A 16,132-nucleotide genomic window follows, 5' to 3' on the forward strand; every position below is an offset into this window, starting at 1 on the left:
AGGCTGTACTTGCCCAAGACACACCACAGGAAGTAGTGCCCCTACAAACCTGGCGGTAAAGGGATCCATGTACCATGAAGTCAGCATAGCGGAGTAAGGCGTGGCTTTGGCGCCCACCAGTGGACATGTCAAAAACTGCATGTTATTGTTTGACAAGCGGCTTGTATATCTTCCTATGCTTCTCTCAGCATTGTCTCATTGGCCGGATTATGTGTTGGCGGGCTTGATGTGGACCGTGGGCCAGAGTTTGGTGACCAATGCTTTACACTTAAAAATGAATGTGACCAGATGCTGAAAGTGCTGTATCTGAGTCAGATCAGGAAGCTTCTGCTACTTGTACCCATGGAAATCTGTTTCATGTGGGGGAGAAAACCATGACCCCCCCCAAAAAATTAACTGCCTGGAGAGGTATGGGCACCACCAAGCTGCAATTGCCCAAGACACACCACAGGTAGTGGTGCCATGACGACCCAAGTGGACAAGAGATCTATGCGCCTTGAGTCATATGAAAAAAAAAATAATCAACCAAGACATTCAAAATTAGCTTTCTTATACAAAAAAAGAAAAACAACTTTATTTTGATCACTCTTCAAAGACTTGTTTCTATTTACTATGCCGTAAATAGAGTGAAGGACACTTTATTCCCTGACAAAAATTTAAAAGTACTAACTAACATCTTAAATAGGAAATATGAGTGTCGCTTTGTGAAAAACAAAGTAAAAAAACATTTACATGCAAATTTATGTGAACAAAATGGACACACACACTTAAAATTACCGTAGCCTATTTAACGTTTTTGTTTACTGTGCTCCGTGTATTTTGGTCTTTTCTTACTATTCTGTATGTCATAAAAAAAACATATGTTATGAAAAGTAGGGGGTTTTGCACAAAAACCAAAAAGGATGTCTTTGAATTTTTGAATGAATTTGGCCTCGAGTCTGTTGCATGAAAGCAAGTTAAATTTAGTTCAGCTCAGTTATTATCGTGATTTATTCTCTACAGCAGGGGTCTTTAAGGTGGGCACCAGGTAGCCTCACAGACTACCTGAGTAGCCTGCGGACTGGTTTTGAAATTATATAATGGGTCATTGCTATTTCCCAGGAAATTTGATTTCAAAATGGCATGATGCTTAGCTCTTACTGTAGTTTAAATTCCATGCACCTTATAGTCCAATGCGCCTTGTATATGGAAAATATATCCCCAAAGAATATTTTGGGGTGTGCGCCTAAAAGCACAGAGAAACAGTACTTATGGGATGTAAAGATGGCATGTTGCTCTAGCAATAATATGAGCACCAAATGAAAACAATCAGAAAACAGGAGAAGAAAGTTTTCCTGTAAACAGACTTTTATCACAATGGAAACTCAACTGAGGTCTTAGTTAACAAGTTTACATTTCCATTGACAGTATCAAAGTGTCAGTTGAATGGCACGTTAATAAAGTATTTGAGAAAAGGTCCACAAAAATGTTTACGAAATGGAAATAGCATAGTGAATAGAGCTCATGTGCTGCAAAAACTGGAGAGGACCAAAAGCCCTTAGTGGCAACAACAGTTGACATGTAAAAGTGCTCATAATAGTCGCAAGAATGGACCATAATAATTAGTGAATGCAAAAATGTTAAGTGTGATATCAAATGGCAGCTTGATAGTTCATATGGTCAACAGTATTAACAGAGACTTAATGGATACGAGTTGAAATTCCCTACAAAAAGATGATGTCAATATTTAAAAAAACAATACAGCCCTAAAACGTCATATTTCTGACACGTGTAAAACATTGGAACATGGATGACTTTTGACAGCATTGTGCGTTTTCACTCGTCATCTGATTTCATCTTCATCTGGGCCTGCATCTGGGCGATCATTGCTTGCATACGTCTCAGCTGAAAGAAATACAAAAAACAATGGAACATGATGTTGACAGAAAAAGGAAGGACAACAATTTTGGTCAAGCGAACAGTGGTTGGAAACGTTTAAATGTCAATAACAACAATTAGTAATAATAACCATAAGAACAATAATAATCAGCTCAAATTCATTCTGCAAACACTAAACCCCTGAGCATCATGTTGTGTGGGGGGGAACTCCAACGTAAAACAACATAGTGGAGCATTATGGGAAATAATTCAGGCAAAACTTCGTTATTTAACACAGCACCGTGAGTAGAACAATACCTACAATCTTTTTGAGCTTGTCGCTAAGACCAGGTGCCATCACCATAAAGATTCAGGTTTGATTCTCATTGCATTCGTTGTTGGGTAAGACTCAGCATTTGTCAGTTACAAAGTGATTCGGGTTTGATTACCGCTGCATTCAATGGTAAGCAAATGACGTGTGCAATGACAGTTAAAGTGTAACGCACAGTTAGACTTTGATTTTATCTTTTGCAGAAAAAAAAAGTTGATTCAGGATTTCTTATCCTTCTGTGCGGAGTAAAATGCATTTGAAACTCTTGTGCATTGTGTACTTCCTAGTTGCAAAATAGCACCACTAGGGTTCTATTTGCATACTGAAGTGTCTTTAAATGCATTTATTGTATCTCGTATTACTGAGAAGGACGATTTGGAATTGATTTCCTCTGTGCAGAAATCAAATGTTAGATCCTTTTAAAGATGCCTTAAAGGTCAAATAAGATTCAGGAGAACACTGAGTGAAAATCCACATTTCCTGTTACTATGAAGAAAATAAATATTGAAGTCAGATAAATACTTGACTTAAAATGCAAAATGACATACATATACAGTAGAGTATTTATAGTTTGTATTGTTCAAACGTGAATTGGTGCATTTAGACAAAAAAAATCCTCTTAATTGGAGTACAACAAAAGATACAAAATAACCTCCGACTTCAAGAAAGCCATTGTGTTAAATGTATCCTATTTTTAATATTGAACACCTGCAAAGGACATTGCATAAGATGGAAGTTCATTATGTTGACTATTATTGCGTACTGTTCTTCGTTGTTTTGGCTATCATGAACTGTTTACATAATTTTCACTTTTGGCCAATCATGTCACATTTTTTTTGTTACCACACTCTTTAGGGTGGATCTGCTTTTTAACCTAGGAGATTTAATAAGAAGACAAAGATCAAGGGAGGGATTTTATTACAGAATTCAGAATTTCTGAGGTTTGGTATCACTGCCCTGTTATCCTCACAAGTTCAAATGCATTAATGTTTTCTCTCCTTATAAGTGTCTACTAAACTATAAACTTAACGCAGTGTCTGACCTTTTTTTTCCCTTCCCACAATGGAGGTCATACTCTTCATAAAAGTGGGCCAGGATATCCAAACAGGAGGTGAGGTCACACAACAGCAGAAGTTTATAATATGCATTGTTTATATTACAACCGACTGCGATTACAGCCAACTGCTTGAGAGTGTACCACAAAAAGGACCATTGAGTAGCTGTTCTTTGCCAAAAAACATGCACTTACATGAGCCAAATGCGTAAAACAATACAGCATATATGCAAATTAACAGCCTCATGACCATTGTTGGAGCTAATGCGTGACAAAGGGACGCATGCCTGGAATGTAAATACTTTTTATGGTAAAGAGTCCCGTAATGGGTTTTTCGTAACACTTTGTAACTCAACTGATGTTTCTATTAGGTGCCTATACCGCTACATATTGAATGCAAATGAGAAAATCTGGTGACTTCTGATTTCTAATTATTCCTGTATCATGTTACATACATCTCTTAAGCTGCTACAATCACCTAATAAAGGGTGGGCATATTTATATCTACCTAAAAAGTACAACTAAATAAAGTTATGACAGCGGCTTCTGAATCAACACTCAGAGTTTCTCCTTATGGAGGGATCCTCCCTACAGTGCAACAGCAAATGTTGGGGGGCGCGTGGGGTGGGGGCTGTGGCTTATACATCGACAACAATCCAACAGGATATCAATGGGGTAAATGTGAGCAGAGAATTGACGGTAAAAGTGTGTGAAATTTAGATGTTTTTGCAATAAAACATGGCTAGAGAAAAGAAGAAAATGTATTGGACAGTACCCAGAAATGGAGAAGGAGATCTTTGAGTGGTTAGTGGCTCAGAGACAAAATGGACATGGAGTGTCTCGTCTAAGTGTTGATTTGCAAGTTCTCAAGATTACACAAGCCAAGAAATATGAAGGCTTCAATGCTGACAAAGGTTGCTATATACTTATTCTTCTCTTTCTTTTATCACGTGGCTTTTAGATGCGAGTTTATACGGTAATTTGTGACTAGACTGTTACTTTCAGAGTAACGCCCTGAGTTTTGGTTTCAGTAATTTGGAGAGTAAATGAAACCCATTTAAATTAAGTAACTGACACTAATTATTGTTTTTCAGTCACGCGTCCAACAGTGCTTGTGACTGCTGCATTTGTGAATAGGTTTCACCTCAGCCTCTTTCTGTAGCAGTATCTGGTCTTTATCCATCACATCCTCATCCACAGCTCTAAGAGGAAGCAAATATTCTGGGATTAAACACAAAAACAAAGAGCTCATCTGAGGCGTCATTTGCTAAAATCATCTCACCTCCCGGCTCTCTTCAGCCTCTCCGAGCGGAAGTTCTCGTAATGGAGGTCCTGAGTTACCTCCTGGAGGTCTTGCATGTGCGTCCTGCCAAGGACACAGCACACATGTGATTATTACTTACTCAGACTACAGGGGAGGAATTAGAACCCCCCTCCCCCATTTTTTTTTTAAAGAAAGGCTAATGGGGTGAGTTTGGGGACTCACACTAGCATAGTCCGCAGTTTGAGGAAGTCGTTGTGCTCGGGGTTCTCCACCTCCACGACTCCCCACGGGTAAAGGCGCCCCCGGATCTTCTTGCCCTTCACCTCGATCAGCTGATTGGAGCCAATCACAGAGAACGGAATGCTGGCCTAGGTAGAGTACCGAAGACACAATTTCATTGAATTCCTTTGTTAGGGTCTTTGAGAACAATGCTAATGCCAACAAGCAGCATTTTGGCAAACTGTAAAATTGAGGAATAGCAACATGGTAGACAATGCAAAAATTGAGAAGCTAATAAATAGCATCAATAGTACGCTACCGGACAACGTATAATTATGGGACAAATGGAATGTCACAAATAGACAGAATTATGGATAAACAGTAATCCCTTGCTGTGTCACGATTTTACTTATCGCGGTTTAGTTACTTCGCGGATCATTATCGAGCATTGTGCTCTGCATTCTGATTGGCTTAACAGTCGGCCCACCCTTTCTCTGCTCGTTTCTGCTCGAATGTGAATTATGTTGCGGTCTGAGTTGAACAACCTGTTTGACAAATCCACATTATATATGTGCAAATCTTTTTCAACTTCAAGTTACTCCAAAAGTCTTTATGTCAACAAAAGCTCTGGACCAACAAAAGCACCAAAAGGCAGAGGGAGATGCTTTCTACCGCCAAAATACACATGTAGGTCATTGGCGCTTCCTAGAGGCTGTCTGGTGCTCTTTCAAAAATGTTTGATAATGAAAAAAGTGTTTTTTAAAAAGGGCAAACCAAACACATTCTTAACATTTTTCAAAAAAGCCTTTCTTGATAGACTAATATAAGGCTTTTCAATTTTTTTTGCAGCCCCAGGAATATTTTGTTTTTGGTCTAAAATGGCTCCTTTAACTTTTGGATTGCCGAACGGAAAGTAAATGCAGTTTTTCATAAAGTCCACATGATGGCGACTAATTATCATGTGAAGTGGATTGTGTCCTTAATAGATAATAAAAGTTGCTTAATAAAGCTTCAAAATTACCAAGTCAAGTCATGTTTATTTGTGACGCCCTTAATCACAAGGAGTCTCAAAGGGCTGCATAGACCACATATTATTTCAAACCACAGTCTATTATTAGACCATCCCCTGATCTAAAACCTACATTAGGGCAAGGAAAAACTCAAAATCCTCAACATGAGGAAAAAAAAGAAACCTTGAGAAGCAACTGCACATGAGGTAATTCCCCTTCCAGGATGACCAGGCTGCAATGGATATTGCAATAACAAATAATACACAGATACACTAAAATTGTAATTTGACAGCACACAAGTTATTTGTAAAAAAATAAAATAAAAGCGAAAAAAAACAAATGTCAGAAGTGGGCAAACTTTGGCCCACGGGACACATGTCTGGCTTTTTGAAAGGACCACTAACAAAAAGTTTATTTGGTGCTACTCTAGTCCCCAATGTCCCTGACATGCAAATTTATGATTACATTTTTCTCAACTTGCTGATTTGTCATCAGATTTTTATCATTTTGATCAAGGTATTGATGACATTTAAAGGGACAGTGTGTTATATGTGATAAACAAAATTAAAAAAAATTCCTCCCAGCCCTTTGGCAACATATTCTAATCCCCATGAATCAAAAAGTTTGCCCACCTCATACTGTAAAGAGTAAGTAATTCATTTTAAATGATATGCACTCAGTTTGGGGACTTAGGCGTACAAAGGAAGGCATTCCTAAAACGCAATTAATTTTCTCTATAATGAGTACAGTAACAATATTAGCAATACAATTTTGTAACTCAATGGTCCTTACAACATTGTGCATTACTCCGCTACTTATTAAAAGCAGAACAGCGTACAGTAAATATTTCCCCTCCACTTATGAAGACCCAACTCTCTCGCAGTTATTGATAAGGCTAGCCGTAGTACAACTAAATACAGTTACGTGGGCATATACTTTCTACTGTATATACTTGCAGCCAAGCCGTATTTACAACTATAAAAATAAAATATTGAAATAAGGGGGTCAGTTTATATGCCCATATTTGGTAGTGTGTTAACAGTAGCAAATGGTAGGTATGGAGAAGATATAAAATAAAATGTCTTGGTCAGTACTCAATAAATGAAAGATGAGATCATGGAGTGGTTTGAAACCTAGAGACAAAATTGATATGGAGTGTCTCAGCAAAGTGTTTGTTTGCGTGCTCTCGAGATTGCACTAGCCAAGGAATATGAAGAGTTCACCGTTTCCACAGATTGGTGTACCCATTTTCTTCCATTTTTTTATTATGTGACTATTTTAAAGCTGATTTAGGGAGTTGGCTTCAGTGTGGGTAAAGTACACACAATAATTTGTAAATAGATAGTTACTGTAGGAGGAGCACACGATTTCTGGATGTCAGTAATCCGGGGAGTAACGGAATTACTTTTTAATCAGGTAACGAGGAACTGTTACTAATTGCCTTTCTTGAGTCACGTGCCTAACACTGTTTAAACGTGAGCAAGCATGTGAACACATTTTCAGTTATACTGTACAAAGCTTCAGGTCAAGTAGCTCACCACCAGGTGGAGACATAGTCACAGCGTGGACCACGCACCTTGAGTACTCTGGTCTGTTCCTTAAACTCCTCATCCTCATCCGAGTCAGCATCGGGGAGTTGATAGATTCGAATCCCGTGCTCTGCGATTTCGTCCAGGATCTGAAATGCAGGAAAAGGGTGAGCCGCACAAGGTCATGACTTCTTTGAGAACACTCCCTTTCCCAAGCCTCCGTGATCCCGAGACAGACCAGATGTGAAAACGCAAAAATGTTTCATAAAACTAATCCCCCCAACAAAAATCCCCCGTGGAGGACACGAGTGTGGAAACAGAAAGGGGGCGGAAGGTGGAAAAAAACTCGCCCAGTGTTTTCAAATCGAAAACGAGTCAAAAAAAAAAAAAATTCAAAAGGTTGCTGAAGGGACTGAGACATTTTCAAACAAAGGGGCTTTCTTTCCCCTGACCTTGGAACACATGTCATTATTTATTATTCCTAAACATCAAGGCAGCATTTGTCCTTTGTTTTCCCAGGATTGCGCTGCATTGTTATGTAACAAAGCTAAAAAACGCCAGGCTGTGCTTTCCTGACTTTTGGGGGCTACTTTCATGTAGGGACGAATATAAAGAGGAGCGGTGAGTCAGATCGGATCCCGGGAAGTGACAGCAGTTTTTCCTACTGTGAGCAGCTCCTGTTTTGCACACTTGTTTTGGCTTAAGCTTGTTTTCTTAGCGCAGCCTACATCTGAGTGTGTGTGTGAGGCATGGTCAGGTATTGTTGTGGCTCAAATGTAAAAACAAACACGTTTCGGAGAGCGTGACACAAGGCCCGGGCTTCTTCTGGGAGCCTCCCATATTAAAGGCGGACAACTGCAACTTTAGTTCATTTGGCGGCTGGACAGTTTCGGAAATGTCTGCATTCATCGGTAAAATAAACATGCTTTAGAACAGTGGTCCGCAACCTTTTCAAAGACCGGTAAAATGTACAAGATTAAACATGGCACACCCAGGTAAACATTTTATAAAGACTTTGAAGAGAAAAAATAAAAAGAAGACTGTCAGAATCTCATCTCATTAGCCGTACCGCTTATTCTCATTAGGGTCACGGCGGGGCTGGAGCCCATCCCAGCCATCTCCGGGCAGTGGGCAGGGGACACCCTGAACTGGTTGCCAGCCAATCGCAGGGCGACTGTCAGAATAAATAGGTAAAAAGATTTACAATGTAATGATTAGAGACTGGCCCAAGTTATAATAATAGTGCGATGAAAAAAATAGTGCATCATAACAATAGTGCAAGGAAGCACGGCGGATGGGTGGTTGGCACGCAGCCCTCTTGTGCAGAGGTTCTGGGTTTAAGTCCAGCGACCGCAACATCCCCGTGCCTGCGTGGGTTTCCTACGGACACTCTGGTTTTCTCCCACATACCAAAAACATGCAATTCAGGTTAATTGGCCGGTTCAAATTGTGCCGAGGTGTGAATGAGTAAGTCAGTTGTATGTCTCTGTGTGCCTTGTGACTGGCTGGCAACCATTCGGGGTGTCCCCCGCCCATTGCCCAGAAGTAGCTAGGATGGGCTCCAGCACCCCCGTGACCCTACTGAGGACAAACGGTGCGGATAATGGATGGATGGAACAATAGTACAATGACATTAAATTACAAAAAAAGTGCTAAATGAGTCGCAAGATATACATATTTTACAGTCTTGGGCACTGGTTAGGGTGGTGACGGCCCAGGTAAGGAAAACGTTTCTGAGCTTGTTTGTCCTTGTTTTAAGGGACCTGTAACGCCTACCAGAGGGTAACACGTCAAAGTGGTGGCTATGTTGAGAAGAGCCCTTATAATGTTGAAGGCTCTGCAGTGGTATGTTACCATAAAATTAAATCCATTCATAACAAAAAGATCATCCCTAAATGCAAAGTTGATTAATAAGTGTTGTCAAAAGGTGTAGTGGTTGATGCAACAATTACGAGAGGCACACAGCCATCACCGTGTTGTTTGGAGGAAAACAATATGTGGTCAGCAACACGTAGCCAGTTATTAAGTGTGACACCTTTTATAGCAGACAGGTGCCAAAATCACAACTTTCCTTCTCGTAAACCCTGGTGTTGTCTTCAGTGGCTTTGCCTAATCCCTCTTGCTCCACTGCACTTTCCTCCTTTTAGTTTTGTATTTTTGTTGGCGTGCAAAAGTTGGCAGCGGGAGCCATCTTGATTTTATGACCATCCTGTTCAGCTACGAGACACCTCCGCTCACTTGAGCTGTTATGCTTGGCTGTGGACCTCCACTCAGTGTCGTCAAGGAGGTGAACAATGCCCCCCGAGAGTGAACCTCAATATTAATTAGAAAAGGAAGCCTGAGTTTTTGGTTACATTGTCGTTGAATGTGTAGCAGTGTTTGTAGAAAAAATATAAATGCTGAATAATCAGGGTGGAGGCTTACATTTTATTAAGATTTAGTTTAATTATTGTAAGCTCAAAGAAAAGTTGCTCGGTACGAAATATAAAAGATTCACAGATCCCTCAGCAGCCTGGGTCGTCAAGGCAACATTTAAGATTCAAAATCAGATTTACTTTATTGTCATTCGTGTACACGTGTATACAGAACGAAATGTCGATACATCTGACCCGCACAGTTTCTTTGAACGTCAGCCGGAATAGATAAGATTAACCTTGTCTTCGTCAGAATTTTAGCGCAGCAGTTCGTCATCTCGATGCCACTTCCAGTCTGGTCCAGTTTATTGTCCAGAGAGCGAACGTTGGAGAGGAAAATGGATGGGAGAGGCGTTTTGCAGGGTTTAGCCTTTAGCCCGGCCTGACAACCTCGCTTCCTCGTCCGGCGGTCACGCCGCTGTCTTGCCACTCTGCTTCGCTGCTTTGTAGGCCGCTGGGTCTTGTTGACATAGCAGTCCGTGGCTAATAAACACTCCCGAGTGGTCGTAGCACCAAGCGCTTGATGTCTGGATGATCGCATATCCAGCAAAAAAAACTGCCATCGTAACTTAATCTGCAGTTCGAGCCGACTTTGTGCGCCGTCAAAACTGAGTCGTAGACTGGGTCTTATGGCCGACGTGTAAAAAAACTGTTGCGAGCCGATGCAGCCGCAGCCGAACAGGGGCGCCGCCATATTTGTCTGTGGTGTGTCTTGGGCCAGTACTGCCTGGCGGCGCCCATCCCTCTCTAGGCCATTATTTTGGGTAGGGGTTTGCTCCCCACATGAATGTCTAAAGTGTCCTCCTACTCTTCAGAGATGAGGAAGTGCTAAATAAAATACACTGTCCATCTAAAAGATTACCAGAAATTAAAGTGATTTTTAACCTATTAATGTTTAAATGATTTTTGAGACAATACCAAAAAGATCCAATGGAGGTCAGAAGTGTACTTGGCTATAAAAATCTTATAAAGTAGTCGAGAAACTATGCATTAAAAGGCATCAAATGAAAATCAAAAATCCTCAGGAGTGGACCTTCTTGATAAACACGACACATCCCAAAACTCCCTTAACCGCCTGGGTTGAACAGACACCACTTCCTGTGGTGCGTCTAGGGCAGGTACAGCCTGGCGACGCCCAACCAGGGCACATTTTTGGGTTGGGGCTTGGATAAAACAGATAGTACTGGTTCCCATGGTTACCAGTACAAGGAGAAGCCTCCTGATTTGACTCGCATACTAAACCTTCATCATCTGGTCGCCGTGGTTGTACTGACTTTCGTCAAAAAAACGTTTCTTTGCCGCTTGGTGCTAACTACTAGCTATCTTTGAATGTGATGATTATCAGCTAACAACCACAAAATAAACGTGAAACTAATGCTAACTGACACATTCATGTGTAGTAAACTCTGAAAAGTGATTAGAGTGCTTTCATCATCTAAAAGAAATGTGCTTACGCGTCATTGAACATTATTGCTAGCTGTGATGCCAACATCAAAAGACGGTAGTCACCCTAGTAGCCACCCTAATAGACCTAAAATGACATGGAGATGCAGTAGGAATATCTGTAAATTCATCTAAAAATTTACAGTTACCTTGGGACTACACACCGCTACTTTTTTTGCTAAATTTTAAACATTCGGCTTGAAAAAAAGTGCAGCATAATTATGTTTTTTCGTGGTGGCACTGGCGAAGACGGCAAGCTGCTTTATTCCACAACGCAAGAGCTCAAATTACAAACCACCGCTGTGACGTCTGGAAACATTTATGACGCCCTTCAAGAGAAATGAGTCGAGGTTTTTGCCAATGTTATTCAACTAATACATAACAGGAGCAAAACTGGAGGTTTAACATAAATATTTTTTTAAGATGACTTTTTCAACCACAAACTAGATCTTAAATTTATACAGCCGAATTGAACAGCAGTGGAAGTTATCAAAAACGCTTCTCTTTTCGTATTGTCGTCAATATCAGGTCGCTTAAGTTTCCTGTAATACTTAAAGAACTATAACAATCACTAAGGAAAGAAGAGCAGCACTGTGTGCAATCGTCAAACCGTCACCACACACCTGGAAACACAAAAACGAATTTTCCTATTGTCTGTCTGACCCATAGGAACCATACTTGGAAGTATGGCAGCATTCTTAAAAGAATCAAAACGTTGAGAGCTTTAGAGCAAAGGTCCAACTCCATCAAGACTCACTAATTGCTTTTTATAAATGTACCGAAAAGCTCTCCATCTGCTTCCAAACGCACTTGCTCCTCAGGAATGTGCACCACAAAAAAGGAAAGGAGCAAGAAAAACATAGCCCACAGAGCAAAGCGGTTAGAAGTAATACATGAGTATTTATGTAACCTCCAAACTGCCTTCCGTCTTCTGCAGGGATAAATACGATGCGTCACTTTGAGATTATCATTTACGGGGCACCCCAATAAAGTTTAATTAAACTTTCTGAAGGGGTAATCTGCGGGTGATGGTGGTGAGCCAGCTAGTAAGTATTGCATCAATATTGAGATTCATATTAAACAGAAACTAAAAAAAAGGTAAACTCTTGAAAAGGAAAAGAATGTTTTATTTTTACGTGAATCGTATTTCACTGATTCCTATCGGTGGAAAGGGATTTACATTTGTTAGCTGCACTGGCCAAGAATAATTGGAATAAGACCAAGAAAAGTTTCTGTCTGCAATGTGCTTGGTTTGTGATTAGCATTTTTTTGCCGGGTGCTATTTAATGCTTTAACGGCAGCAGCAAATCCTTGATACTCAAAATAATAATTTGTCTCAAAGAGGTACTGTATCACTGCTCCCCATCTAGATTTTCACAGACAATGCTAAGCTCCTCGGGCAACAAACTTAAATCTAATGTTGATTCTAAGGATACTGTAAGTGCATGTTTTTACAAATTATGTAAGAGCGTGAGGGTCCTAACAAGTATTTAATGGGGAGTGGTTTATATTGATGTGGCCTGACGCTAGTTACGGTCAAACCCGATAATTTACTTATCACAAGTTTAGGTTTTTTACAATAGTAAATCATAACAATGTTATATTTAAATATACAAGGAATTAAATTATAATATTCTTAATTAATCAGATTCATTTATTAATTGACAATTGAAATCAATGATTTATCGTTAAATTGATTTTGTAGCTTTATTTTTAATACAGGGATTCCACCAAAAAGCCATGCCATCATTTTTAGAGAAATGCACGGCGTATATAGAAAACTAGCAGAGCAAGTTTTTGTCTTTTTTTTTTAATTATTTTGGCAATACACCATGCCCTTGGAAAAAATAAAACATATTTGACAGTATTTAGAAATGGAGGAGGAGATCTTGGAGTGGTTTGAAGCTCATAGACAAAATGGATATCGAATGTCTCAGCTGAGTGTTTGTTTGAAAGCTTTCAAGATTACACAACAAATATTTAGGCTTCATCGCTTTACTGCAACCTTGGCAAGGAAAGGGTTCTGGTTTGCAATCCTCAGCAATGCATCTTTGCTTTTTGCAGATGATGTGGTGCTGTTGGGTTCCTCAAGCCGTGATCTTAAAGCGGTTTAAGTGCGAAGTGGCCAGGATGAAGGTCAGCAACTCTAAGTCCGAGACCATGGTTCTTAGTCAGAAAAAAGTAGCATGTTCTGTCCAGGTCAGGGATAAGATCCTTTCCAACATGGATGAGTGAAAGTGTCTTGTTCACGAGTGAGGCTAGGAAGGAACGGGATTGATAGACTGATTGGTGCAGCGTTTGGTGTCATGCGGACCCTGTACTGGTCCATTGTGGTGAAGAAGGAGCTGAGCCGAAAGGCAAAGCTCTCACTTTACCAGTGGATGTACGTTCCTACCCTCACCTAGGGTCATGAACTGTGGGTCATATGTGGAAGAATAATATCCCAGATACAAAAGGCTGAAATCAGTTTCTCCCTTAGAGATAGCGCGAGAAGCTTGGTCATCCAAGAGGGACTTGGTGTAGAGCCGCTGCTCCTTCACATTGAGAGGAGCAAGATGAGTTAGTTCGGGCATCTGATAAGTATGCCTCTCTCGGGAGGTGTTCAGGCATGTCCCACTGCCACGAGGCCCCGGGGACGATCCAGGACATGCTGGAGAGACTACGTGTCTAGGCTGGCTTGGAAACACCCCGGGATCATGTCGGAGGAGCTGGATGAAGTGGCTAAGGAAAGGCAGGTCTGGAATTCCCCGCTGAGGCCGTAGCCCTCCGCGAGCTGACCCCGGATGAAAGGAAGAAAATGGATGGATGCTTCCACAGGTTGGTGTACACGTGTCCCATTTCTTTTATGATATGGCTATTTTAAACAGTTTAAAGTGGCCAGCTTCAATGCAAGTACATAAATTTGTAACTTGATGGTTACATTCAGAGTAACGTCCTACTTTTGGGTGTCAGTAATCTGGGGGGTAACCCAATTACTTACAATGGTAGCCGATTACTTTTATTGGTGATGCGCCCAACACTGTGGGTTTGCAACCTAAAATGTTGACAGAGCCATACATAATCATTATAAGGATTATATATTTTATATATGCTCATTGGAAAACGTTAAGAAAGTTTGAGTCATGTTTGTCCTTCTACAGAAACCATATAATTTTCTATTATCAAACATATTTGAAAAAGTGCCAGGGAGCCACTGAAGAGCGCCAAAGAGTTCGATCTGCTTGCTGCTGACCCAAGGTATAGCCTTTAATAACAAAAGTCTCATGGGGCTGCACACCATTACAACACTCTCTATTCTGAAACTAACATGAGCGCAAGAAAAAACTGGTAACCCCAGCGCAAGAAAATGAAGAACCACTGTAAGAAAATTAGCCACAAAAGAGTGGACATAAAACCCATCTTAACCTTTTTACTTAACTTGTGTATCATCCCTGAAATGTGTTGTCTGTGACCAGGAACCAATATGCAAATTAACATTTACCCATAGAAAGAAGCTTCAAAAATAGCCGATGATGAACAAGGGACTGCAAATCCTCTCAAATAAGTGGATGTCACCTCACTCTCTGATCTCGTGTAATCTGGCGACAAGCCGTGGGAAAAACAGTAGAGGGGAGTTTTGGTGCCAAGTGATTTTATGTCTCCCACCCACCCATCTGAGCTGCGCGGACCAACATCAAGTGGCACAATAAGAAAAAAATACCACCACATGTACAGGATGAAATATTCTTCATGTATACCCTTTATAGATGCCATCGTTGTTTAAAGAAAAGTTAAGAATGGAACAGACCAAACCAGAATAGATAAATTATATTCTATTCTAAAGAAAAGTACAGGAGAAGTGCAGCCAAAGTATCATCGGGGTGTCACATGACTCTACTGTGATTAACGTCCTTGTACATCTCACTCCCTTTGTCTTGGTGTAAGACTTTGCACTATTGAGACCACCCATTTTCCCTCTGTGATCAAAGAGCTCAGGGAAGAACAATTGAGCTATTCAAGTTCTTGTATTTATTACACATTTAGTCAGGAAGGATCCCGAGGAACGCATTTTTCTACCACACGTCACACTCAGGTTTTGGCCACCAAGCTCTTGAGAGTATTAAGAGACCCTCTATGTGATTTCACAGGAAGAAAAAAACTGTCGCCAGAGAGTGGGTCATTGTGTGCTAAAGAGTAGCTTGGTTGATGAAAAGAAGAGCATATTTGAGATCGGGAGCATACCTAGCTCAACGTTTACAGTTCCTGGATTCCTTAACCAACTAGGTCATCGGGGCACCACTTCCTGTGGTGAGTCTTGGGCAAGTACAGCCTAGCGGCGCCCATCCCTCTCCAGACTGTTTTAATGGGTTGGCGTTTGCTCTCCCACATGGAACAGAAAACTTTTTTTGACAATCACGAATGTGAAAAAATGTTCAATCATTTTTCAAAAATTTTGTGTAGACAGCAAGACACTGAATCCCGAATGCCCCCAATAAGAAGGTCGGTGCCTAGCATGGCTGCATGGCCGCTATTGGTGTGTGAATGGGTAAGTGTGAAGCACATTGTAAAGCGCTTTGGGAGGTCTTCAATGACTTGAAAAGCGCTATATAAATCCAGACCATTCAACATTTACTTGTTCAAATTCACATCATAAAATACGCAATGCATCACTTGTGGCTTTCATATTTTTGTAGAAAAACGAACTTTATGGCAATGACATATTTTGCTTTTGTGACATCAAATGCTCTTTGAGGTGTGTTTTCTATAGGCCTTCAAAAACAAATTTGTGAAGAAAAGGCCAGCACACTCCAATATGAGACATGTGTCTGGCACTGAATGAACATAAAAGTCCATAGAAAGAAATGACCGTGATCCTGACATTCTTTGATCTAATTTATGTCTTTTAAGTCTTTATTTTGTCTTTAGCTCGTTTATCCTGGAGTGCCATTTACAATTCTTACGCAAACAATTCTCACTTCGTTGCCATCAATTACAATAAAGACCATTCTATTCTATTCTTGTAAAGGGAGTA

The 16,132-nt window shown here is 40.5% G+C and overlaps 1 protein-coding gene across 2 annotated transcripts in view; it reads right to left on the bottom strand.

Moving 5' to 3' along the window:
* Positions 1 to 1,329: 1,329 nt before the first annotated feature.
* Positions 1,330 to 16,132, bottom strand: part of LOC148365764 (septin-2) — a 33,761-nt gene continuing 18,958 nt past the window's right edge. For both annotated transcript variants that reach the window (XM_088336192.1, XM_088336191.1), the window contains exons 8-12: positions 7,312 to 7,413; positions 4,729 to 4,874; positions 4,525 to 4,608; positions 4,387 to 4,444; positions 1,330 to 1,884 (exon numbers count right to left, since the gene is read on the bottom strand). In XM_088336192.1, the coding sequence (XP_088192318.1) occupies positions 1,816 to 1,884; positions 4,387 to 4,444; positions 4,525 to 4,608; positions 4,729 to 4,874; positions 7,312 to 7,413 (459 nt within the window). In that variant the 3' untranslated portion in view covers positions 1,330 to 1,815. The remainder of the gene's footprint in view (positions 1,885 to 4,386; positions 4,445 to 4,524; positions 4,609 to 4,728; positions 4,875 to 7,311; positions 7,414 to 16,132) is intronic.

Source organism: Urocampus carinirostris, chromosome 5 (genome assembly GCF_059441175.1).
Source record: "Urocampus carinirostris isolate Australia breed hairy pipefish chromosome 5, RoL_Ucar_1.0, whole genome shotgun sequence".
NCBI lineage: Eukaryota > Metazoa > Chordata > Actinopteri > Syngnathiformes > Syngnathidae > Urocampus > Urocampus carinirostris.